Raw genomic sequence first — 25,233 nt, forward strand, 5'->3', positions numbered from 1 at the left:
TATCACAGTCCAGAAATAGTAAGTAATACAATAAAAATGATAGTCATGTACAGTTGAATAAGAAACATTCTTAAAGCAGTAATCTGTACTACGGTACATGGCAGGTCCTATGACACTTGTATTTTTACAGTTGATGCTGCAAGTGGGAATCAGACTCCAGATGTAAGTACTTCTGACTGTCCCATGAACCTAAACTGACGTAAAAGTATCCAAGAGAAGGGCTGCCTAGGTGGCTCAGTCAGTTAAGTGGCCGACTCTTGATTTTGGGTTAGGTCACAATCTCACGGTTCATGAGTTTGAGCCCCACATTGGGCTCTGCACTACCAGTGCAGAGCCTGCTTGAGATTCTCTCTCTCTCTCTTTCTCTCTCTGTTCCTCCCCTACTGTATATGCTCTCTCTCTCTCTCAAAATAAAGAAACTTAAAAAATGTTTTTTAAAGTATGCAAGACGATACATGCAAATGCTCTTACAATCTCCATTTATTAACTTACACCTTCCCACTCATTATCATCCTTGCCACTTTCTGAAAAGTGTAATCACTTCACTTTTTCTGTTAATACAGTTGGCCTCTATTAAGAGCTGTTCCATCAGAATGGATCAAAGTAAGGTAAAGAGTATATACAGTTTTCTTCATTTTACAGATGCCAGATATAATATCAGAAATATATCTTTCCAAAAAAATACAATAATTATTATAGCTCTCATTCAAACCTAGTTTGGCCAACATTAATTTTATAATTCTTTGTACTGTATTTCCAAACATTGTAAGTTAACAACTGAACTACACCCTACTAAATGATGAGTTACATGTACTTATTATATATTTATGAATTCTCATCTAGCCTAGTAATATGCTTATCACTTATCCTATACCTAGGTATAAATGGAAAGGTGATACTGTGAATGTCAGACTTCCAAGAAATTCATCTTCTATGTGGTCATGATTAACCTGAACTCCTACGTTCTCAAGGCTTTTAACATAAAGCCAACAGCTATTTTGAAATCATATTGTCAGGTGAGAAAGTGGGTTGATGTCCGATTCTGTAACTGGGAATCATTAGTCAACAAAAGTGATATCCTATTAATAATAATATTATTTATTCAATGAATAATAATATTCATTCTAGAAATGAATAACTGTATTTTCCAAGAGTTTGTTCACTGTAACTATATATCTTTCTATACTTCTAAGTAAATAAAGCACTCTAGTAAATAAACTAATCTTTTGATTCCATGGGCTTATGTTGGATGTTTCTCCCATTGCTTGGGAAATGGTTCTTCCTTAGCCAATTAGTTTTATTGCCAAACCTCTTGTTGAAAAGGAACATGCTAATTTTCTAGGTGAAGTGGCATTTAAGTACAACTGTGTGTGAACCAGAATAAATTAAAGCTTGTTTCTCAAAAATTTTTTTCTTTTAATGTCAGGATTATTCTGTCTGTGGAAGTTACAACAGTACATGAGTCAGAGGCTGCCAAAATACAGACTGATAAATTTCACTCCTAACATAGGTTAGGTATTTCATAAAGCTATAAAAAGTAGTATAAGACTTATTAATATTATTATAATTTTGGTGTCTTTCAAGTATATGAAAATTATCATAACTTTAACACTAAACTAATTTTATAGATTTTCTAATCATAAAGAGCCCCTATTTCAAAGTATTGAAATTACTAATACAAACAAACATAATAATAAAATATCATGATCATGATCATAAGGAGGAATTCCCAATTTCACATATATTCCAAATACAAACTGAATTTCACACACCCAAAAATAATACATAATAACTTCCCTTCTTGAAAGAAGCTGCAATGTGGTAGGAAATAAGTGGCAGAAATTATAGAAAACAAAAAAACCTTAATATGCATGAGTTTGAAAGGCAGGGCATTGTGTTTAGAGCCTTTTCTTTCCCCCAGAGAAGAAAGGCTTATCCTTAGCTATTGGGCAAGTAGAGCCCCAATACATTCTCCTTTCTTTCCCCCTGGCCCTGGAGATTGCAGGAGGAAACCCAAAATTAATTTCCCACGATCAGTAGTTTCAGGTCTACAGCATCACCTGCAACAGATTCTGGACACATGGACCTACCTGCTGGTGCTCCAAGCAAAAATCTCAACATTTTGAGGATGTGTCTCTAAGGCAAACTCTCACCACAGCTACTAGCTAATTCCCAAGGAGGGAAATAAAGTGAAATCCAAGAGGCATCTCACAAGAGGCAATGGAAACCAACCACCTGCACTATGGTCTCCAAACAACAGCGATTCTGTAAGTTTACATGAAAATGCACAAAGACACAGGAGCCTGCATGACTCAGTTGGTTGAGCGTCCAATTCTGGCTCAGGTCATGATCTCATGGTTTGTGAGTTCAAGCCCACATCGGGCTCTGTGCTGACAGTTCAGAGCCTGGAGTCTGCTTCAGATTCTGTGTCTCCCTCTCTCTCTGCCCCTACCCTGCTCTTGTTCTGTCTCTGTCTCTCAAAAATGAATAAATGTTAGCTGGAACCTCAGAAGATGGCGGCGTAGGACGACTCTGGGTTCACCTTGTCGTCCTGCTGATCGCTTAGATTCCACCCACATCTGCCTAAATAACCCAGAAACCCACCAGAAGTCTAGCAGAACAGACTCTCCAGAGCCAAGCGTAGACAAGAGGCCCACAGAAGAGGGTAGGAAGGGCAGAGAGGCGGTGTGTGCTACAGGGACTGGCGGGAAGGAGCCGGGGCGGTGGAGGGGCAGCCCACCAGACAAGGCAGAGCCCCCCCGAAGTCTGGCTTGCAAAAGCGGAGGGGCCAGACTCCATGAGTTCTGACAGCCAGCGGGACTTAACGTTTGGGATGTTAAAAGTCACCAGCTCTGCTCTCAGGGGAGAGCTCTCACAGGGAGGGAGAGTTGTTGAGCCCAGGAAGGACAGAGCTCAGCTCGGTGGGGGAACAAAGGCGCTGGCAAGCGCCATCTCCCTCTCCCATCCCCAGCCGAAATTCCAAAGGGAACAAGTTCCTATCACTGAACTTGCTTGCACTGCACAAATGCCCAATGCTGTGCTTCTGTGGATCCATCCCTCCAACAGGCCTGCCTCCCTCCCTGTGCTGCAGGACCCCTTCCACAGGGAACCACCAATGGCAAAGCGAGCTAAGCCTGCCCCTCCCACCCCTGTGCACCTTGTGAATCCACCCCAGCTAATACACCAGATCCCATCGAAGCAGCACCACAAGCCTGGCAGTGTGCAAGTAGCCCAGACAGGGGCCAACCACTCCACAGTGAGTCCTACCCCTGGGAGAGAGGAAGATAAGGAACACACCAGTCTGACTATGGCCCCAGCAGTGGGTTGGGGACAGACATCAGGTCTGACTGCGGCCCCGCCCACCAACACAAGTTACTCCAGACAGCACAGGGGAAGTGCCCTGCAGTTTGGAGCTACCACAGGGACTGCCCAAAATGACGAAATGGAAGAATTCTCCTCAAAAGAAATTCCAGCAAGTAGTGACAGCTAACGAATTGATCAAAAATGATTTAAGCAATGTAACAGAACAAGAATTTAGAATAATAGTCATAAAATTAATCTCTGGGCTTGAAAGAAGCATAGAGGACAGCAGAGAATCTATTGCTACAGAGATCAAAGGACTAAGAAATAGTCATGAGTAGCTAAAACATGCTATAAATGAGGTACAAAATAAAATGGAGGTGGCCATAGCATGGATTGAAGAGGCAGAGGAGAAAATAGGTGAATTAGAAAATTAATGGAAACAAGGAAACTGAGAGAAAGAAAGATAAAAAAATCCAGGAATATGAGGGGAGAATTAGAGAACTAAGTGATGCAATCAAATGGAATAATATCCGTATCACAGGAATTCCAGAAGAGGAAGAGAGAGAGTAAGGGGCTGAAGGTGTACTTGAACAAATCATAGAACTTCCTTGATCTGGGGAAGGACAAAGGCATTGAAATCCAAGAGGCACAGAGAACTCCCTTCAGATATAACTTGAATCAATCTTCTGCACTACATATCATAATGAAACTGGCAAAATACAAGGATAAAGACAAAATTCTGAAAGCTAGGGACAAACAGGCTCTAACTTACAAAGGTAGACACATAAGAGAGTAGCAGACCTATCTACTGAAACTTGTCAGGCCAGAAAGGAATGGCAGGAAATAATGTGATGAACAGGAAAAATATGCAGCCAAGAATCTTTTATCCAGCAAGTCTGTCATTCAGAACAGAAGGAGAGATAAAGGTTTTCCCAGACAAACAAAAACTGAAGGAATTCATCACCACTAAACCAGCCCTACAAGAGATCATAAGGGGGATTCTGTGAGTGAAATGTTGCAAGGACCACAAAGTACCAGAGACATCACTACAAGCATGAAACCTACAGACATCACAGTGACTCTAAACCCATATCTTTCAATAATAACACTGAATATAAATGGACTAAATGCTCCAACCAAAAGACATAGGGTATCAGAATGGATAAAAAAAAAAAACAACACCCATCTATTTGCTGTCTACAAGAGGCTCATTTTAGGCCTGAGGATACCTTCAGATTGAAAGTGAGTGGATGGAGAACTATCTACCATGCTACTGGAACTCAAGAGAAAGCTGGAGCAGCCATACTTGTATCAGACAAGCTAGACTTTAAATTAAAGGCTGTAACAAGAGATGACAAAGGGCATTACATAATAATTACAAGGTCTATCCATCAGGAAGAGCTAAATTTGCTGAATAAAGGAGCCCCCAAATATATAAAACAATTAATCACAAACATAAGCAACCTTATTGATAAGAATGTAATTACAGGGGACTTTAATACCCCACTTATAGCAATGGATAGATCATCTAGACACAGGATCAATAAAGAAACAAGGGTCCTGAATGAAACATTAGATCGCATGGACTTGACAGATATATTTAGAACTCTGTATCCCAAAGGAACAGAATATACTTTGTTCTCGAGTGCACATGGAACATTCTCCAAGATAGATCCATAATGGGTCACAAAACAGCCTTTAATAAGTATAAAAGAATTGAGATCATACCATGCACAATTTCAGACCACAATGCTATGAAACTTGAAATCAACAACAGGAAAAGTCTGGAAAACCACCAAAAGCATGGAGGTTAAAGAACACCCAACTACAGAATGAATGGGTCAAGCAGGCAATTAGAGAATAAATTTAAAAATATACAGAAACAAATGAAAATGAAAATACAACAATCCAAGTGCTTTAGGATGCAGTGAAGGCAGTCCTGAGAGGAAAATACATTGCAATCCAGGCCTATCTCAAGAAACAAGAAAAATCCCAAATACAAAATCTAACAAGCACACCTAGAGGAAATAGAAGCAGAAGAGCAAAGACACCCCAAACCCAGAAGAAGAAGAAAAATAATTAAAGATCAGAGTAGAAATAAACAATATAGAATCTAAAACAAAACAAAACAAAACAAAACTGTAGAGTAGATCAATGAAACAAAAAGTTGGTTTTATGGAAAAAAAAAACAAAACTGATACACCCCTGGCCAGGCTTCTCCAAAAGAAAAGGGAGAGGACCCAAATAGATAAAATCATGAATGAAAATGGAATTATTACAACCAATCCCTCAGAAATACAAGCAATTATCAGGGAATACTATGAAAAATTATATGCCAACAAACTGGACAACCTGGAAGAAATGGACAAATTCCTAAGCACCCACACACTTCCAAAACTCAAATAGGAAGAAATAGAAAGCTTGAACAAACCCATAACCAGTGAGGAAATTGAATCAGTTATCAAAAATCTCCCAACAAATAAGAGTCCAGGACCAGACAGCTTCCCTGGGGAATTCTACAAACATTTAAAGCAGAGATAATACTCATCCTTCTCAAGCTGTTCCAAAAATAGAAAGTGAAGGAAAACTGCCAAACTCATTCTATGAAGCCAGTATTACTTTGGTTCCTAAACCAGACAGAGACCCAGAAAAAAAGAGAACTACAGGCCAATATCCCTGATGAATATGGATGCAAAAATTCTCAATAAGATACTAGCAAATTGAATTCAACAGCATATAAAAAGAATTATTCTCCATGATCAAGTGGAATTCATTCCTGGGCTCCAGGGCTGGTTCAACATTCACAAATCAATCAATGTGATACATCACATTAATAAAAGAAAAGAGAAGAACCATATAATCCTGTCAATCGATGCAGAAAAAGCATCTGACAAAATTCAGCATTCTTTGTTAATAAAAACCCTCGAGAAAGTTGTAAAAGAAGGAACATACTTAAATATCATAAAAGCCATTTAAGAAAATCCCACAGCTAATATCATCCTCAATGGGGAAAAACTGAGAGCTTTCCCCCTGAGATCAGAAACATGACAGGGATGTCCACTCTCACCATTATTGTTTAACCTAGTGGTGTTGGATATTCTAGCATCAGCAATCAGACAACAAAAGGATATCAAAGGCATCAAAATTGGCAAAGATGAAGTCAAGCTTTCACTTTTTGCAGATGACATTATATTATACATGGAAAACCCAATAGACTCCACCAAAAGTCCTCTAGGACAGATACATGAATTCAGCGAGGTTGCAGGATACAAAATTAATGTATAGAAGTCAGTTGCATTCTTATACACTAAGAACGATGCAACAGAAAGACAAACAAAGAAACGGATCCCATTCACAATTGCACCAGGAATCATAAAATCCTAGGAATAAACCTAACCAAAGATGTAAAAGATCTGTATGCTGAAAACTATAGAAAGCTTATGAAGGACTTGAAGAAGATATAAAGAAATGGAAAAACATTCCGTGCTCATGGATTAGAAGAATAAATGTTGTTAAAGTGTCCATACTACCAAAGCTATCTACACATTCAATGCAATCCCAATCAAAACTGCACCAGCATTCTTCTCGAAGCTAGAACAAGCAATCCTAAAATTTGTATGGAACCACAAAAGACCCCAAATAGCCAAAGTAATATTGAAGAAGAAGACCAAAGCGGGAGGCATCACAATCCCAGACTTTAGCCTCTACTACAAAGCTGTCATCATCAAGACAGCATGGTATTGGCACAAAAACAGACACATAGACCAATGGAATAGAATAGAGACTCCAGAATTGGACCCACAAAAGTATGGCCAACTCATCTTTGACAAAGCAGGAAAGAATATCCAATGGAAAAAAGACAGTCTCTTTAACAAATGGTGCTGGGAGAACTGGACAGCAACATGCAGAAGGATGAAACTAGACCACTTTCTTAACACCATTCACAAAAATAAACTCAAAATGGATGAAGGACCTGAATGTGAGACAGGAAACCATCAAAACCCTAGAGGAGAAAGCAGGAAAAACCTCTCTGACCTCAGCCGCAGCAATTTCTTACTTGACACATCTCCAAAGGCAAGGAAATTAAAAGCAAAAAGGAAGTATTGGGACCTCATGAAGATAAAAAGCTTCTGACTGCAAAGGAAAAAATCAACAAAACTAAAAGGCAACCGATGGAATGGGAAAAGATATTTGCAAATGACATAAAGGACAAAGGGCTAGTATCCAAAATCTATCAAGAACTCACCAAACTCCACACCCGAAAAACAAATAATCCAGTGAAGAAATAGGCAGAAGACATGAATAGACACTTCTCTAAAGAAGACATCCAGATGGCCAACAGGCACATGAAAAGATGCTCAACATCACTCCTCATCAGGGAAATACAAATCAAAAACCACACCAAGATACCACCTCACACCGGTCAGAGTGGCTACAATGAGCAAATCAGGAGACTACAGATGCTGGAGAGGATGTGGAGAAACGGGAACCCTCTTGCACTGTTGGTGGGAATGCAAACTGGTGCAGCCACTTTGGAAAACAATTTGGAGTTTCCTTACAAAATTAAAAAATAGATCTACCCTCTGACCCAGCAACAGCACTGCTAGGACTTTACCCAAGGGATGCAGGAGTGCTGATGCATACAGGCATTTGTACCCTAATGTTTATAGCAGCACTTTCAACAGTAGCCAGATTATGGAAAGAGCCTAAATGTCCATCAACTGATGAATGGATAAAGAAATTGTGGTTTATATACACAATGGAATACTACTTGGCAATGAGAAAGAATGAAATAAGGCCTTTTGTAGCAACGTGGATGGAACTGGAGAGTGTGATGCTAAGTGAAATAAGTCATACAGAGAAAGACAGATACCATATGTTTTCACTCTTATGTGGATCTTGAGAAACTTAACAGAAGACCATGGGGGAGGGGAAGGGAATAAAAAGTTAGAGAGAGGGAGGGAGGCAAACCATAAGAGACTCTTAAAAACTGAGAACAAACTGAGGGTTGATGGGGGTGGAAGGGAAGGGAAAGTGGGTGATGGGCATTGAGGAAGGCACCTGTTGGGATGCGCACTGGGTGTTGAATGGAAACCAATTTGACAATAAATTTCATATTAAAAAAATTAAAAAAATTGCTGCAAAAAAATAATTGCTAAGACCTGAAAAGAAAAAAAAACAAAAAAAATGAATAAACGTTCAAAAAATTATTTTTAAAAAGAAAATGCACAAAGACAAAGTTTTCTGACAGAAGGTCTCCTGGGCCCCATCTCTCTCCCTAGCTTCCTCAAGGAGATGATTTCTTGAACTAAGAAGATCAGCCATCAACCTCGATTTCAGAAGCTATTAGGAAGAAACTCACAGTGAATACACAAACTGAGAGAGGCCAGAGAGACTTCATTTATACCTTTCGTGGGCAGGTTCTTGCTGCTTCTGAAGTATAGAGAGCTCACATGTTCTATTTCTTTCCTTGCCAAATCATTTTGAGATCATCTTGAAATAAAGTTGGAAGTTGGAAATTTTTCTACTCCTTAGCAATGTTGAGATAAAAAAATGAGTAGACTTTTATTCTAATAGAGGTTGAAGAAAACCTCAAACTTTAAACCAAAGAAATCTAGAAGCAATATCAGACTATAATTATGAAACAAAAATAGCACAAAACAAAAAGGAGCAGGCTAAAGTACCTTTGCTCTTACAATATTAGACCACTGCCATTCTTTCCTGTGCCCAAGCTAATTTGCTGAGATAGTGAGAATATCTTTCCTTTGGACACACATGAGAAGCACGGTTGTTTATTAGTCTCCAAACAGAGCTGCTTAGTGTTCAGACTTATCTGAAAGCAGATACCAAACTCTTCAGAGATAGGTAGGAAACCATGAGTAGCCATTGTTCACAATGGAAGACTTTACAAGGAGGCTTCAAACTGCCTGACATAACCTGAGCCACTGGCAACCTGAGGAACATCAATGGAAGTTACTACCTGGCTTCCAGCATACGGCAAGTCAGGAGATTGCTGGCACAGAACCTGGCTGGAGTTATGGGATAGTATCCAGGGCATTAGATATGGCCAACTTCCAAAGAAGTCTGTGGTATTTCTAGAACATCTCACATCTGACAGTCTTTCAGAAAGGAAGCAGTTGTGTTCTTTGTAACTGGCACCACAGTTAAACTCACCCTATAATTCAGGGAATGCTTTGTCCCAGTCCAGAACTGGTGTCAGAGCCATGAAAGAGAACTCCAGCTGAGTATGGACAACTGATCTATTTCCTCAAAAGCAATTTTTACAGAACAGGGAGAGAAAGAACAGTATGAAGGTGAGTCTACAAAGGCCATTTAATTGATTATAATTAGCTTGAAATATTGTAGGCAGCACAGGAAGAACATCAAAGTGTTTTGTTGTTGTTGTTTTTTTTTTCCCACACCAACAGCAACCAGGATGGAGGACTGGGGGTGGCCCAAAGAGGCTGCAGCAACACTTTAGCCTGTTTGCGCATGAAGAACACTGGTATAGCTTGTAAAGTAGCGGCTGTGGTCCAGGAATTCCCTCTTGGGGAAGGAGTGTTGACACAAAGAAGGTCACTCAACAGATGGGACAGTCCTAATTGCAGGACCCCTTAATGGTTCTAAAAAATTGCCTTTAACAGTTCTAACTGCCTCGGCACCTGTGTGGCTCAGTCAGTTAAGTGTCCGACTTCTGCTCAGGTCATAATCTTATAATCTTCTCGTGAGTTCGAGCACTACGTCAGACTCTATGCTGACAGCTCAGAGCCTGGAGACTGCTTCGGATCCTGTGTTTCCCTTTCTCTCTTCCCCTTCCCCACTCGCATTCTGTCTGGCTCTCTCTCTAAAAATAAACAATAAACATTTTTTTTTAATTGTACAAAAACACTTTTAACTCTCTGATAATATCTGGCTCTAACCTTCCTTTGGGAAGCTAAATATAATAACTTTCTTTTCCCAAAATTGAGTCATTTTTCCTGACTCCATTATATTGCCTGTTATTCCAACACTCAATTTTAAGACTTACACTTTTAAAAAATATAAAAAAGATGGTCAGAAAAAATAAAAGTAAACCAAAAATTAATATGGTAATTGCATATGAAAAACAAATTTAAAAAATGAAACAAAAATATATATATGTATGAATATCAATTCAAAATAAAGCTATAGAGACATCATTGCATAAAGTAGTGCCTTTTTGTAGTCCTTGAAGGAATCTTAAATATTTAGTTTTAGAATAAGAGTAACTTCATTCAAAAACCATTACTATACTGGCAGTTTCTTTGATCTTTTATACCTGGCCCAATTAGGTTTTAACAGTGTGTTACCTGAAAATAACAGATTTTATAATTCTGCTTTATTTTCTTAGTAGGGTTATTTCCAAAAATTTCCTTTCATTATTTATTCTTTCAATTTCATTCAAATTTAAAACTATCATTGTGTTACCACATCATTAAAAGGTTGAATTTTCTATTTTTTTCCACTAACAAATGCCCATTTCCTTCCTTTAAAAAACTAAAAAAGAAAAAAAACTAGAAAAAGGACATACTTTCGTCACTGATACAAAGTCCCTCTTACTATATCTGCCCAGGCATTTTAGCATTTTATGATGTCATTGCTGAGTACCCACAAAAGGAAATTTTAAAAATTCTGCAGGCACTTAGAAGCACTTAGATGTTATACCACACTCATTTTATACCTGTATAATACAGAGTATTATACATTAAACATTAAAATCCCTCTGCTTTAGCGATAAGAAAACTGATGCCCAGAAAGTCTGACTGAACAAATTTTCACAGCTAGGAAATGGCAAAGCTGGGTCTAACATCATTTTTTTATGTCAGCACTCTATCTGCTTTGAAAAACATATAATTAATTTCTAAATTTTGTGAAAGAGCCTATAGGGATTAAAAAAAAGATTAATGAAGATAAATCAGAAAAGACTTTTCAGAGAAAAAAGAACTTGACTTATACTTGAAGAATGCCTAGGATTACAAGAAGCAAATGAGGCAAAATGAATGTGAACGACATGCTATGTGGCCTTGAAGGAGCCATGAGTCACACTGACACTTGGAGCCAAAGACTTTCTCATGGGAACATTATTTTGGTAAGAGTGCTCTGGTTTGATTTGGGAACTACCACCTGCACCCCTTAGATGCAGCCTTTGACAGGACTGTTAATAAAGAGGCTACCCTCCTTCAGTCAATAGATGGGAAGGTAACCCATGTGCGATCAAGTGCTCACTCACTGGGATTTGGATCTGAAATAGAACTACAAAATATAAGCAAATACAGAAAGTGAAATCATATAAAATCCTCAATTAAAACCACAAAGGCAGAAAAAGAGTACAAAACAAGGGCAACAAATAGAAAATTGTACCAAATATGGAAGACATTAATCTAACTATATCAATATTCACTTTGAACATCAATGAGCTAAATGCAGGAATTAAAAGACTGAGACTGTCAGAATGGATCAAAATACAAGACTCAATTTTATACTGTTCATAAGAAAAACACTCTAAAGACACACAGATTAAAAGTAAATGGATGGAGAAAAATGTCTACCAAACATTTTTTTCTAAGCAGGGGTAGCTGTATTAATTTCAGAAAGAGCAGACATCAAAGAAAGAAAAGTTATCAGGGATAAAGAAGTCATTACATAATGATAAAGGGGCCAATTCTCCAAGAAAACATAAAATCCTTAACATGTATGCACCTAACAACAACATCCAATTACATAAGGCAAAAACTTACAGAACTGCCAAGAGAAATAGATGAATCTACTATCATAGTTGCAGACTTAAATACCTCTCTATCAGAAATAAACAGATGCCAAACTAAGTACATCCTTATCATTCAATCCAGCAATTAAATTCTTTGGTCATTTACCAAAAGGAGTTAAAAACTCATGTCCACACAAAAACCTGAACACAGACCTTTACAAAAGCTTTATTCATAATTGTCAAATCTTCAAAGGAAACGTGACGCACGTTAGTGGATAAATGGATAAACTGGTACATCCAGAAAACGGAATATTATTCAGCACTGAAAAGAAGTGACCTATCAAACGCTGAAAAGATATGGAGGTAACTTAACATTACTAAGTGAAAGAAGCCAATCTGAAAAAGCTATGTGCTATAGGATTCTAACTATATGACATTCTGGAAAACAGATGAAGACAGTAAAAATATCAGTGAGTACCAAGAGTTGGGGTGGGGATGGGGAAAATGAATAGGCACAGCACAGAGGAGTTTTAGGGAAATGAAAATATTCTGTATGATATTATAATGATGGGTACTGGTCCTATTGATTTGTCCAAACCCGCAGAATATGCAACACCAAGAGTGAACCATAACATAAACTATGGACTTTGGGCAACAATGATGTGTCAGGGTAGGTTCACCAACTATAACAAACATACCACTCTGGAAGGGAATGTCGTTAATGGGGAGGCTATGCATGTGTGTCGGCAGGGGGTGTATGAGATATTTCTTATCTTCCTCTTAATTTTGCTATGAACTTAAAACTGCTCCTAAAAATACACATAATTTAAAAAAAATAATAAAATAACTATCAGTCACTCTGAAGTTTAAGGACATATGAGATAATCGTGGAAGTTTCTTTGTGAGAATGTCATGTGCTTATCCACTTCTTTCTTCACTCCCCTTTAAACCAACGTGTACCAGCCTCAGTGAAAGAAATGGGTAGGGAAAAGGTAGGGCACGAGAAGTGATTAGGAAAAAAGGGACCCAGCAGACATCGCACTTTCAGCAGAAGGTACCTAATGTATCAGACTGACAGAATATGAGCTATTATGGGAAGCAGGACAGTATGTAAAGGAACCAGCTCATAATGGGTGTCAGAAATAACTGTTAAAACATTCAGCTCTTTTGCAAGCCAGTTGTTAAATAAGCTGTTACAAAAAATAACATAAACCTACAACTAAATTATATTAAAAATAAAGTTAATAAGTATTCAAAATTGAGCACTAATAAAAAATTAGTTTTATTACATTTACAGTTATCTATGCTCATGGGGTATTTATGTCTCTAGCATGGACATGGTGGAAAAAATACATAATGGTGTGCTACTGCACATCTCTTCCCAGCTTTGTGTTCAATTACATTACAGTGATCATTTAACAGCAGCCAGGATTATAGTATTTATAGCATTGAACCAGGCAACACTACAAGTCAGGGCTTCTGTGGGACAATCAGCTGTTGAGTGTTTACCAGCACACCGCTCGCCCAGCTTTACCTGCAGGTGCTAATTCCCACTCTTAACTGGCATCAACTATCTACCACTGCCTCCACCTATTAGTGTCCTGTGGTAAAAATCAACCCCTGTCCTCAGGGATTAGCATGCTTCAGAGAAGAGGACATGGGTTCATGTTCTAGTTTGTGACCTCTTCTGAATCTCAGCTTCTTCCTCTTTAAACTTTCAAATATATTGAAAAAAAATAGAGGAAAATGAAGTGAGATACATTAAAAATATGGAACATCAAAGCAGCTCAAAAATATTATTTCTAGCCATATTTCCCATTTATGGGGATCCTACTTTGAATGAACTTGAGGAACAAGAGGGAGATATTGAATAGTAACGACACTAAACAAATGCCAAGCAGAATAAAATGTAAGTAATCTACATATATAGGTTTTGAGAGAATATTAATGAAATTTCAAGCATTATCGAGATATTTAACAACTCACAAACTTCTCCCTTAGACATTTCTTTTATGCAAGTCACAATATATGTTGTCTTTCTATACAGATTTATATACCATAGGGTGAAAGGATTCTACTGCCTTTCCACTGCACAAAGCAAGGATTCTGTCTTCTTTATACTGCACTAAGTCAAGTGAACATATTACTGTGGTAAATATAATTTACTAGATTTATTCTACAAAGACTCTTTCAAAATGTAAATCACTATAAAGTCTGCAAGTGCTCATTTGTGGTCAACAGAGACTTCCATGCCTAAGGGGGCCGGGGGGGGGGGGGATCCTTACCATAAGTGCACTAGTATTTAAATGAGATCTATGACCATTACTCTCCAGGCTTCTGTAATATTATCTAGGATGAATGCATAAACACTACAGTCAAAGAGAAAACAAGTCATTGGATCCAAAGCACTCAGCTTTGTACCTGTGATTATCTTTTCTCCAATCTCTGCACAGTGATTAGTTTGACATTGCTCCATGTATCATAAACATTGAGCAGCAGGTCAAAAGTACAATCCTCTTAGGTAATATCATTACCTACTAACCCAGACCTACTGTTCAGTTCCAAAGCTGACAGTGACAGTAGTAACTGCTTCTGCAATCATATAGATTAGTAGGAACAGAGTGCAAATCAAGAATGCATCATTAGTATGTAATTAGTACCTCTCACAGCAGGCTTTCACCCTGGGACATGAGCCCAGCAACACTTTTTTTTTTTTGTTTTTGAAAATATAAATAGAGCACTGAATAAACCAAGACATCTAGCTATATGATTGGTTTGTTGCAAATTTTAGTGAGACGAGGTTAAAAAAACATGCCTACTAAATCTAGTCAACTTCAGGCTAACACCACTGAAATGAAACATTAATAGTCAAAAATCATTGCTTAGTGCAGTGAACTGAGCTTTGGATAATAAAGGATTCACGTTCAGGTGGCTCAGTTAAGCACCTGACTCTCGGTTTTGGCTCAGGTCATGATCTCACAGTTGCGGGATGGAGCACAACTCCCCCCACCCTGCACCAGGCTCTGTGCTAACACCGTGGAGCCTGCTTTGGATTCTCTCTCTCCCTCTCTGCCTTTCCCTGCTCATTTTCACGTTCTCTCTCTCTTAAATAAATAAACATTAAAAACAGACAAAAAACACGAATATAAAGGATTCATTCTTATCCAAGCTCCACCTTTCATTTACCCAATTCAGAAAAATTTATTCAGTGCCTATTATATGCTGGACATTCAGTGCATCTCGAGTTTCATCATAGGAAAATCAATTATTCTATAAGCAAATAATTATTGTATGCCTATTTTGTACTAACTCTATATTAGGTAAAGGATTACAGAGACGAGCAAAAGGTGGCACAGTCCACACCTTCCTAGAATTTAGTGTACCTGTCTTTTCTGAGTTTTACTTTTCTAAGTTTGGCTTTGGAGTTCTTATCCTGTAAGTTTTTGTTTAATTGGTACTACTCCCAGGCTTTCCAACTAATTTTGCAAAATGTGCTGCTATTGTCACTCCTCCTTCTGTTCTTTCCCCCCCACCACATAATTTCTCATTGAAAGCCTGCTTGCTTTCTTTTCCTTTTTTTCCATTAGTTATAAAGAAACATTATCATTACTCTGAAATATTTGAGGACTAAAGACAATCAAGACATACAAAATAGTAAAGTCAATACAGTGGACAGATATTTTATTTAAATGTTTATTTTTGAGAGAGAAAGCAAGAGCGAAAGAGTGAGAAAGTGGGGGAGGGACAGAAAGAAAGGTGGACAGAGGATCCAAAGCAGGTTCTGTGCTGACAGCAGTGGGCCTGATGTGGGGCTCAAACTCATGAACTGTGAGCTCATGACCTGAGCTGAAGTCAGGCCCTTAACTGACTGAGTCACCCAGGTGCCCCATGCACAGATATTTTTTAAATAACCAAAATATTAATAACTTGGTGCACTTTCCATTTTCCCTGCTTTACCTAGCACTTCCTTTTCCTCATTGGTCCTGATCTTTTCCCCATTTGGGCAGCTATGTTCTCTTTTCCCATTGTCTCAAAGATGAGAATTTCCTATGACAATTACCTTTCACTCTATAGGTCAAAACACCAATATGAGAATTCTTCTACCTGCTAGGAATGTTCATCTATATTATGCATTCAAGAAAGAAGGAGAAAGCAATGGGAGTAAATGAATCCATTAAACTCACTGCAAGATAGACTTGGACCAAAACATCAATGATCTAATTTCTATGTTCTCTTGCTCTAATGAGGGGATAATCAGGGGAAGGGGATGCCATGATGGTTTTTTGGGTCTGCAGGCATGTGTGTGGGTTCAGAATCTGTACCAAACATCCCATGAAATATGTGAACATTTTCCTTTTCTCAGTGCAGTTATTCGGGTAAATGGCTATATGTCCCTTTGGACAAGGGCTAGAAGAATCATTACTCAAATACATACACTAGCTGTGCAAGGACCTTCCTAAAATTGACTCAGTCTCTCCTTCAATACATAACTCTGAATTTAAAAAGTAGTTAAACTAACAATATTGGATCAGGGATTGGAACAGCTGACATCAATCTTCTATTCATCTTTATCTTTTCTGAAACTAGACAGATAAGTGCACAATGAAGAAAACGCTTATGAGCCACCCACAAATCTTGTCCCTTAGAACTCAATGGTCTCTTGACCATTAATATTAATTGACTATAGGTCAAAGCCTCCAAGTTACTAATCTGACATTGCTCTTCATTAGTGTGTTTTCATCTTATCTATGATGATAAAGTTCTTTGACCTGGCTTCTGCTATTCCAGAATTCTGTCAAACCCATGGACACTTGGGGAGACAATATTGCCCTTAAAAGAAAACCTGTACATTTTACCACATGTAGTGTTATCTCATTATTAACTGTGTTTTCTTAGTGACCAATAATATTACAAAGTTTTCGTGTACTTTTCTGATCTGCTCTTGTTTCTGAGAACATTACCTGGATAATTTTGTTGATCTAGGAAGGGTAAATCCTTATCACAAACCTGTATCTATATTTTTGGTATAAGATAGCAGAAAACATCATGCCCAATGGTAACTCTTGTTCCTCCTATTCAGGGGTAGATGCTCTCGCAGATTTTCTTACCTGGAGACTCTGCAGAGCTACAGTGAACTGAATATTTCCTGTTGATCAATTTACATACACATCAAGTTCATGACATCAAAAAACAGGGGACTTCCGACTATGAATGAGATCAGTGCTAAAATTCTCTCAAATCAGGTATCATATAGAGGAATAAAATCTACCTCTGAGAAGGGGAAATACAAATTGTAATGCCTAATAGAAATGCAATACAGTGTTGTCAAATATGAAATATTTGTATTTCACAAACCATGATGACGCTGTGCCAGTTTGAAGTAAAACTTTTATGATTTATCTGGGGTGTAAAATATTTGAAGGAGTTCTGGGTTGGAAGTCAGGACAAGTAGCTCTGATTTACAGAGGCCTCCAGGTATTCTTTTGTTTTCACAGCTGCGATGCCCTTGGACTTGGCTATGTTTTCACCACCTGTGGGACAAAGGTCTCTACCATATGGTCTACCCTCAGAGCAGCCTTTTGAAAGAGTCTTTCATCTTCCACACAGGATTTAAACAATCTATATCACGTGTTCTAGTTACCCTTATAAATCAGGTGACCACATAATCTTTATCAAAATGGGGAAAATTTTTGCATCAAAATGGTTACTCACACCAAGAAAATGGGTATAAGCCAGGACTGACAGGCACAAACTGGGACTTTTGGTCATTCTATTGTAAATTGTTTCTGGACCTGCCCTTTCAAATAAACAGTATTTTGCTTGTATTACACATTTAGTAAACATTCTAATGAAATAATCAATGTCTAAGGAGACTAATTAGGAGAAAATCTCAAATCCATCACTAGTAATAGTAAGTAGAAACTAGAACAAGAAGAAATCAAAGAGGACCACAACAACTATCAAGAATAAAGGAGAAGAAAAGCTAAGAAGATTCTAAACAACATATGCACTTGACACATGCACAAATTGTAGCAGGTTAAACCACGGCTGCTCTCTGTAAAGATAAACGGGATAATAATAAAGCTTCAGGGGATGTGGTCCAAACAATTTAAATTAAGAAATTAAGAAAAGGGGGCCGGGTAGCTTGGTCGGTTCGTGAATTCAAGCCCTGCGTTGGGCTCTGTGTGCACAGCTCAGAGCCTGGAGCCTGCTCAACATTCTGTGTCTCCTTCTCTCTCTCTGCCCCCCCACCTCCACTCACACACACACTCTCTCTCTCTCTCTCAAAAATAAACATTTAAAATTTTTTTTAAAAGGAAATTAAGAAAAAATTTTCACAGCAGGGATCATGTAGTTTGCTTCAACTTCTATTTCAAAAAATGAGAAAAGGTATGTACAGAATGAATATGAATTAATTTTTTTAATGTTTATTTTTGACAGAGAGGGAGACAGAGTGTGAGTAGGCAAGGGGCAGAGAGAGAGGGAGACACAGAATCGAAGCAGGCTCCAGGCTCCAAGCTGTTAGCCCAGAGCCTGACGCGGGGCTCGAACTAACAAACCGGGAGATCATGACCTGAGCTGAAGTCAGACGCTTAACTGACTGACAGACCCAGGCGCCCCTGAATTACTTTAATCAGATAACACTAATTGATACATAGTAAAGCACTGATGTTGTTATTGATATCATCAAAATTAGTGCTAAGATTGGCACTCTGAAAACTGGAGATTTTGATAACATCAAGAGGAGTGGAGACAACTGGGAGCACTTACCATTTCAAGAAAGAGTGGATCTAAGTTGGGTGGTTATGAGGGAATTCTAGAGGTAGTCCAAAGTTACCAGCACCTGAAAAGCAGAGAGCAGAGAAAAATGGCAGGCAGTTACCCAAAGAACCCGACCCACCTTGTAGTTGTCACCCACTTTTGTACTTTTGGGCTCAGTCACGGTGTCTCTGAATATCTTCTGAGCTACTCATAATGGCACATACCCTCAGGTCACCAATATTAAGGTCAAGTGCACAAAATGCGGAACCAATAAAGCCAACTTAAATTTCTCCCAGTCTCAATAGATGTGGGCATGCTTCCCAGTTCTGGGAATGGGCACAGGTTTGTCTGTGGCTGAATTTTACCAATATATTCCCTATACCACTGAAAGGAAGTAATACTGCACAGTTCAAGGGAAATCAAAAGCTTTTAGGGAGGGGCACCTGGGTGGCTTGGTCGGTTAAGTGTCCGACTTCGGCTCAGGTCACGATCTCGCGGTCGGTGGGTTCGAGCCCCGCGTCGGGCTCTGTGCTGACAGCTCGGAGCCTGGAGCCTGTTTCGGATTCTGTGTCTCCCTCTCTCTGTGACCCTCCCCCGTTCATGCTCTGTCTCTCTCTGTCTCAAAAATAAATAAACATTAAAAAATAAAAAAATAAACAAAAAATAAATAAATAAAAAAGCTTTTAGGGAGATGGGAGTTCTATTTGACAGTTTGTGGCATTTGTTAGTTTGCTTGCTTTTCTGTTTATGGAGCCATTGAAAACAAGTTAGGGAGGAGTACGGCCTCCCCACAAGCATTCATCGTGCATTATCTGTGTCAAATACCTACCTGCAGAGGCTTGAGTAACTTTTACACACTGTACCCTGGCAACACACCCTAACGGTGCACCTGCACAGCCCCAATGGACTCAATTTCAAACACCTTTATAGTAAGTAACACTTTTCCCCCAGTTTTCTCAGATGAAACCCAAGTCCTCAGTACAGTACATGATGCCGTTTGTCTCCGTGTACGTAGTTACCTGATAATGCCCAAAAGTTTCGTACTATGTGCTTCTTGTCACACTTTCCTGCCTACAATGTGCCACCTCATGTTCTCTCCACCCATCTCTCTGTAGATGCAGGGTAAGGTAGGAAAAATAATTTTTGCCTCTCTGAGCTCTTACCTGAGACTCCTGTAATAAAAGGCAGAGTAACAAGAGAAAGACAGGGGTTTAATTAACATGTTTACCTCCTGTATACATGGGAAATACCCAGAGAAAAATAAAATTCCCTGAGCCGGTCTAAACCACCAGCTTTGAAAACCACCTTCAACTGAGGGCAAAAGAAATGTGTGGAGGTGGGCAGTTATGGGTCTCTACCAGGAAAAAGCACAGTAAATAACAGTAAGGTTTGTTAGGCAGATTGACATCAGCACTTTCTGTACGGAGAAGACTCTTGTGATTTAGTGCCAGTCTTCTCTTCTTAGTATAGAAAGGGAGACACCCTTACAAATATAGATTTTCTTTATAAACATAAATGTTCCTTATAAAAAGGCAACTTCTACTGTGTTCCTAGGTCCACTATTTTTCAAAATTATCCTCACGTAAAGGAGGCCTATTTGCAGGTGGCATATTCTGCTACCCTTCAACTATCTCAACCAGGTGATTCAATTTAGAATCAACAGCAATGCACTACAAAGGACCCAGCATCATTTCTGTGGTATTTTTCACACACACAAAAAAAGCATAACCTGGATGTAATCAAGAGGAAACAGCAAACAAATCAAACTGAGTAACATTCTACAAAATCACGGACTTTATTCCACTTATATGAGGTATCTACAATAGTCAAACTCATAGAAGTAGAGAATAGAATGGTGGGGGGTGGAGGAAGGGTTAATGGGGAATTTTCCAATGAGTATAAAGTCTGTTATGCAAGGTATGGTTGGAAAATATGAAATGCCATGAATACTGCCTGTAGGCCTTTCTCTTAGAAAGCTACTGTCTTTCTGTCATGTCTGAAATGTAAATAAGGATCCACCTTTCACTTGCCTGAAGATGAGGATGGTTCTTCTGATTTGGAGTTCATGTGTTTGCTGAGGTTTTTAGGCCTCATCTCAAGCAAATAAATTACTGGTATCTATGGGATAAAAATCATCCTAAGGAAAAAAATTTTAGAATGATGTAGATAGCCAGAAGAGGAAGAAAAAATGTGAGATTTATAGATACTATCTCTTTTCATAGAACGCTTCTCCTCCTTTCTCTGTCATTTCTGCTCTCTCTGCTCTCCTGTATCTCTTTATCCTTCTCAGCCTCCAACTGACTTCAGGAAAGGAGAGTCAATGACCTTTTAGACAGTGGTTCTCATTAGTAAATTTCCCCATAAAGAAGAACAGAGGGCATGATGTCTTTAGCTGGTAACTAATTACATGCCCTGCTTAAGGATCCAAGTTTGTTCATCTCCTGACCTAGTCTGATCCACCTCCAAGAGTCCCTTCTTGGCCACACACCATGTAGCTGGGAAAGCAGACACGACGACGAGACCTGATCTGGGAACAACTGAGATCTTGTAAAAAAACACCATGATCCCATATGAAGACAACAGGATGAAAAGCAGCACTAGCTGCCTGGAAAAAGGCAAATGAGCAAGGTATTAAGCTGATGAATGTCAACACAGGAAGGAAACCAAAGTGCCATATAATTCACGTTTTTGCCTTAATGCGAGGAACACCAGACTTTCCTATTTGGAGTGCCAACAAAGCTGATGTCACTGAGAAGCTACCTGGGGCTCCAGGGTAATTCACAAGCCTTTCTCACCAGCTGATGTTACTCATCTTAAAGACCTCTTTTATCTGTGTGCCAGAAGCTTTCAGAATATATGTTTGGTTTCTGCCATGCAACAGAATAAATTGTTTTTAGGGGAGGATTTTTTATTTTGCTGGGAACCTAAATACCTCACAGAGAATTGATAGCTGCCTTTCAGAGGCTTTACAACTGCCTAGTCAGATTATCAGTGACTTATTGTGGAGCCCAGGCAGGGCAGAAGGACAAAATTTCTAAAGGCAACCATTGTGCGGACAGAGTTTCAAAAGCTATTAACCCACAGTGGACTCCAAACTTAGAAGATCCAGTTTGGGTACTGTAAGAAATTTTTCTTCATTTTCAAAATGTGCCTCACAAAGGAAAATGGACACATAGGCTACACAAATTGGGCTAAGAAAAATTTGACTGGTTTATGGGAATTGCATAATAAAGTAATTCCCACACTACAGTCCCTATTTGTTTGGTTAGTATTGTGTCATCAACAAAATCCTATGAATTAGAGATTTTAAGGACACTAGACTTTTACTATGCCTAATAAACAGATTAAATTATTTAAAATATCAAAGACATGAGCTATTCATCAGAATACTCATCAGCTATTCATCAGAATACAGGTAAAGTATTCTTTCAAAGTAAACGCACGAAGTTTTCCCTAAACCAACTTTTCAGGAACTAGTTGGATTTTATAGAACTAAGGCCCATAAAGAATAAAAGACTTTGTTTAGTTACAGGGTGTATGATGTCTGAATGGCTCGGGCAGCAGTAAAGTCTTAATTACATAACTGTCACTTTGGGCACACCAGAAGATATTATACATAGAAAGTCATTTATTTCTACCATTGTCCAGGAATTATACAAATGTTTGCAGATTTCTACAAGTCTCAGTCCTCTGGACAAATAAAGCAAATAAAACAAACCCTAAAGCAAATCATTGGCAAAGACTCTGAAACCTTCTAGGATAGGACCCATAAAGTTTTACCATCAGCCTTGTTAAAAATGAGAGCACCCCCTACCTAAAGCAGGCACAGATTCTCTCCCAGTGAACTCATATTTGGCAAACTTATGGATTTTGGTCTGAGACCATGTCCTGTGCCTAATTTAACTAAATCCTCTTATAATCATCCCAGTACTTAAAAATCCACCTCTCTCTCTTTTTTTTTTTTAATGAAGTCTGAAACAAAATCATAAAAACCTGGAAGGACCCACTGGAAGACCAAAAGATTTCATCTACATGAAGATGTTGCAGAGAAAAGATGGGCTGTCACTGCCCTGAGAAGGACCGATTCAAGTGCCAATCAGCAAGGACTACCAAAGTAAATTACAACTCAGCTAGTTGGTGCTTCCCAGGGGAACCAGATCCTTAGAAGGACTGGATTGCATTACCCACAAAGGACTTGAAACTTAAGATTTTTAAAGTTATATTGATACTTAACTCAACTCATTTATGCCTCCAAGATCATAAAGCACTTATGCCTCTAAGATCATAAGTCAAGCACTTCTTATAACCTCAATCAGATACCACACCATGGGTCCTCACCCAATAGAGAGCAACACATGGAATTTTGAAAGCTATTTTTTTCCACAGTCTTATCATTTTTCTTTGTATAACAACTTTCAGAGAATTATAAATTACACTATAAAGAGGAGAATAGTTGACACTTTTGATTACCCAATCTATCAACAAATGTTGGGTAATATCAAGAGGAAAAAAACAAACTATTCTCTTCGTTATAATAGCTGATGTAGTCCTTGATAATTGAAACCAAATTTTATCTGCCTATGTCTTTCTAGAGTTCCTGGCAAAGTTTCCTGTCCCATAGACACACATACATTCCCAAATAAAATTAAATTTAGCCAACTTAATAGGGAGGGGTTTTAAACTTTTACCTAATTTTTAGGATTTACTGTTAGGGCATCAAAATATAAATTAAAAACGAACAAGTAAAGCTTAGTAATGTCTGGACACAGAACAATGAATGTTCAGAGGTGAGATTTTTCCAACCCAATCATGACCTACACTCAGCCTGGCTTGACTTTCTCTTCCATATTATGTCAATCCCTCCTTTGCATATAGACTCATTCATTTCTGATATGCACACAAAGCACAAGATGATTTACATTGCTGTTACTTTAGGAACTCAATGAACTTAAAATATTGAAAACTCTGTTACTGCAAATTTTAGATTTCTTATATTTTATGATACATTTTGTAATTGAACTAAATATTAAATGAACCACCAAGAGGCAGTGTAGTACCAAAAATTATCGTTTTTCCCATGAAAATATGGGTTTTAAATCCTTAGGCTTTGAATCCAGAGTATACTAATATTACTCTCTAAGATTTTAGTACACATAAGGGATGAGAAAATCATTCTCATTCTTCTTCTTGGTGTTCTTTCTGTAAAAACAAAAAACAAGCTATTTTGGAAACATATCTTAGAAAATTAAAACCTGTGTCATTAAGAAAAATAGTTTCACAGCAAAGTCACAAAGTGAATATTCGTTACCCCTGAGGACAGAAAAAGGATGGATCTAACCTTTGTTAAGGAACGTATTTGAGCCAAGCATCTATTTTTAGCAAGTAGTTTTACTGAACCAAATTCAGTGGAAAAACCCAGAAGTGAGTAAATGATCCATTGTGAACGTATAAGGCAGATCTGTAAAACTAAACAAAACAGGGTCACAATAAAACATTTTAGTTTTAGGAGATAATTTGTTTAGTTCCTGCTCTGTCTGCAGGTGGTACTATGCCACTCACCACATGGCCTCTGTGAAAAGAAAATTCAGAGGGGCAGAAGTATTAAAAACAATTTTTTCTCTTGCAATGTTTTGCAGAAATGACTATTTTTTTTATTTTTATTTTTTTAGAGAAAGAGAGCACACGGGTGGAGAGAGGCGGTGGGGAGAGGGGGAGAGAGATACTGAGAGAGAGAGAGTCTTAAACAGGCTCCGTGCTCAGCATGAAGCCCAATTCAGGGCTTGATCTCAAGACTGAGATCATGACTTGTGCTGAAATCGAGTTGGATGCTTAACCAACTGAGCCACTCAGGTGCCCCATCAAAAAAAAGCTTAGAATAACTGGTTATCCAAAAAACATAGAAGGTACTTAAAGTAGAAACCAAAATACAAACAAAAATATAACCAAAGTTATTGTCTGTTCAAGATAGTAAAATAAAAATTTGCTCACTTGATTTTCATACCTCCAAGGGTCAAAGATCATCATATATTTACAGTTATCAGTATTTCAAAAGTCAAGGAGTTAGCCACTTATTGAAATGACTCATGGCTTCACTTTATTTAGAGACTAGTGCTCTACAGAATGTTTTCATTTTTTAAAGTTTATCTAAGGATACAAATTACTTTTTTATTTCTGTTATGTGAAATGCTGAGTCGAAATGCCAGTAGGGCAAGCTGTCTGTTTTGCTTCTTAGTCCCTGCTTCTGGCCAAATTGCATTCTCACTAACACAGGTGAAGTTTTGGCCATATACATTTGTTTAGCTATTTTCTAATTCAGTATCGATAATTTGATATTTTGTTTATTTGGCTTTTTTATTATAATTTAAAAAATTATCCTTGTTAATATGGTTAACATAACTAGAGCCATCTGAAATTAAGGCTTGATATTTGATTTCTCTCCGGAG

General features: G+C 38.2%; 1 protein-coding gene and 1 long non-coding RNA gene across 7 annotated transcripts in view; one reads left to right on the forward strand and one right to left on the reverse strand.

Annotated features, from left to right (window-relative positions):
* LOC132683252 (arylacetamide deacetylase-like 2) overlaps window positions 1-25,233 on the reverse strand; it is a 189,840-nt gene that overhangs the window by 45,996 nt on the left and 118,611 nt on the right. For 3 of the 5 annotated variants that reach the window (XM_060638988.3, XM_060638989.3, XM_078432242.2), the window contains one exon: window positions 18,800-18,872. In XM_060638988.3, coding sequence (XP_060494971.1) covers window positions 18,800-18,802 — 3 coding nt within the window. In that variant the 5' untranslated portion in view covers window positions 18,803-18,872. Of the gene's footprint in view, window positions 1-17,136; window positions 17,199-17,290; window positions 17,560-18,799; window positions 18,873-25,233 lie in introns of those variants that run through there. The other 2 variants (XR_013549817.2, XM_078432241.2) reach the window with 2 other exon arrangements.
* On the forward strand, window positions 883-24,343 carry LOC132683255 (uncharacterized). Of its 2 annotated transcripts, none has more exons than XR_009612124.3 (4): window positions 883-1,016; window positions 14,076-14,179; window positions 17,109-17,271; window positions 22,762-24,343. It is a non-coding gene; the product is annotated as an uncharacterized LOC132683255 (long non-coding RNA). The 2 variants fall into 2 exon arrangements; XR_013549818.1 differs by lacking the exon at window positions 22,762-24,343 and adding an exon at window positions 17,524-17,808.

This window comes from Panthera onca, chromosome C2 (genome assembly GCF_046562875.1).
Source record: "Panthera onca isolate mPanOnc1 chromosome C2, mPanOnc1 haplotype 2, whole genome shotgun sequence".
Lineage (NCBI taxonomy): Eukaryota > Metazoa > Chordata > Mammalia > Carnivora > Felidae > Panthera > Panthera onca.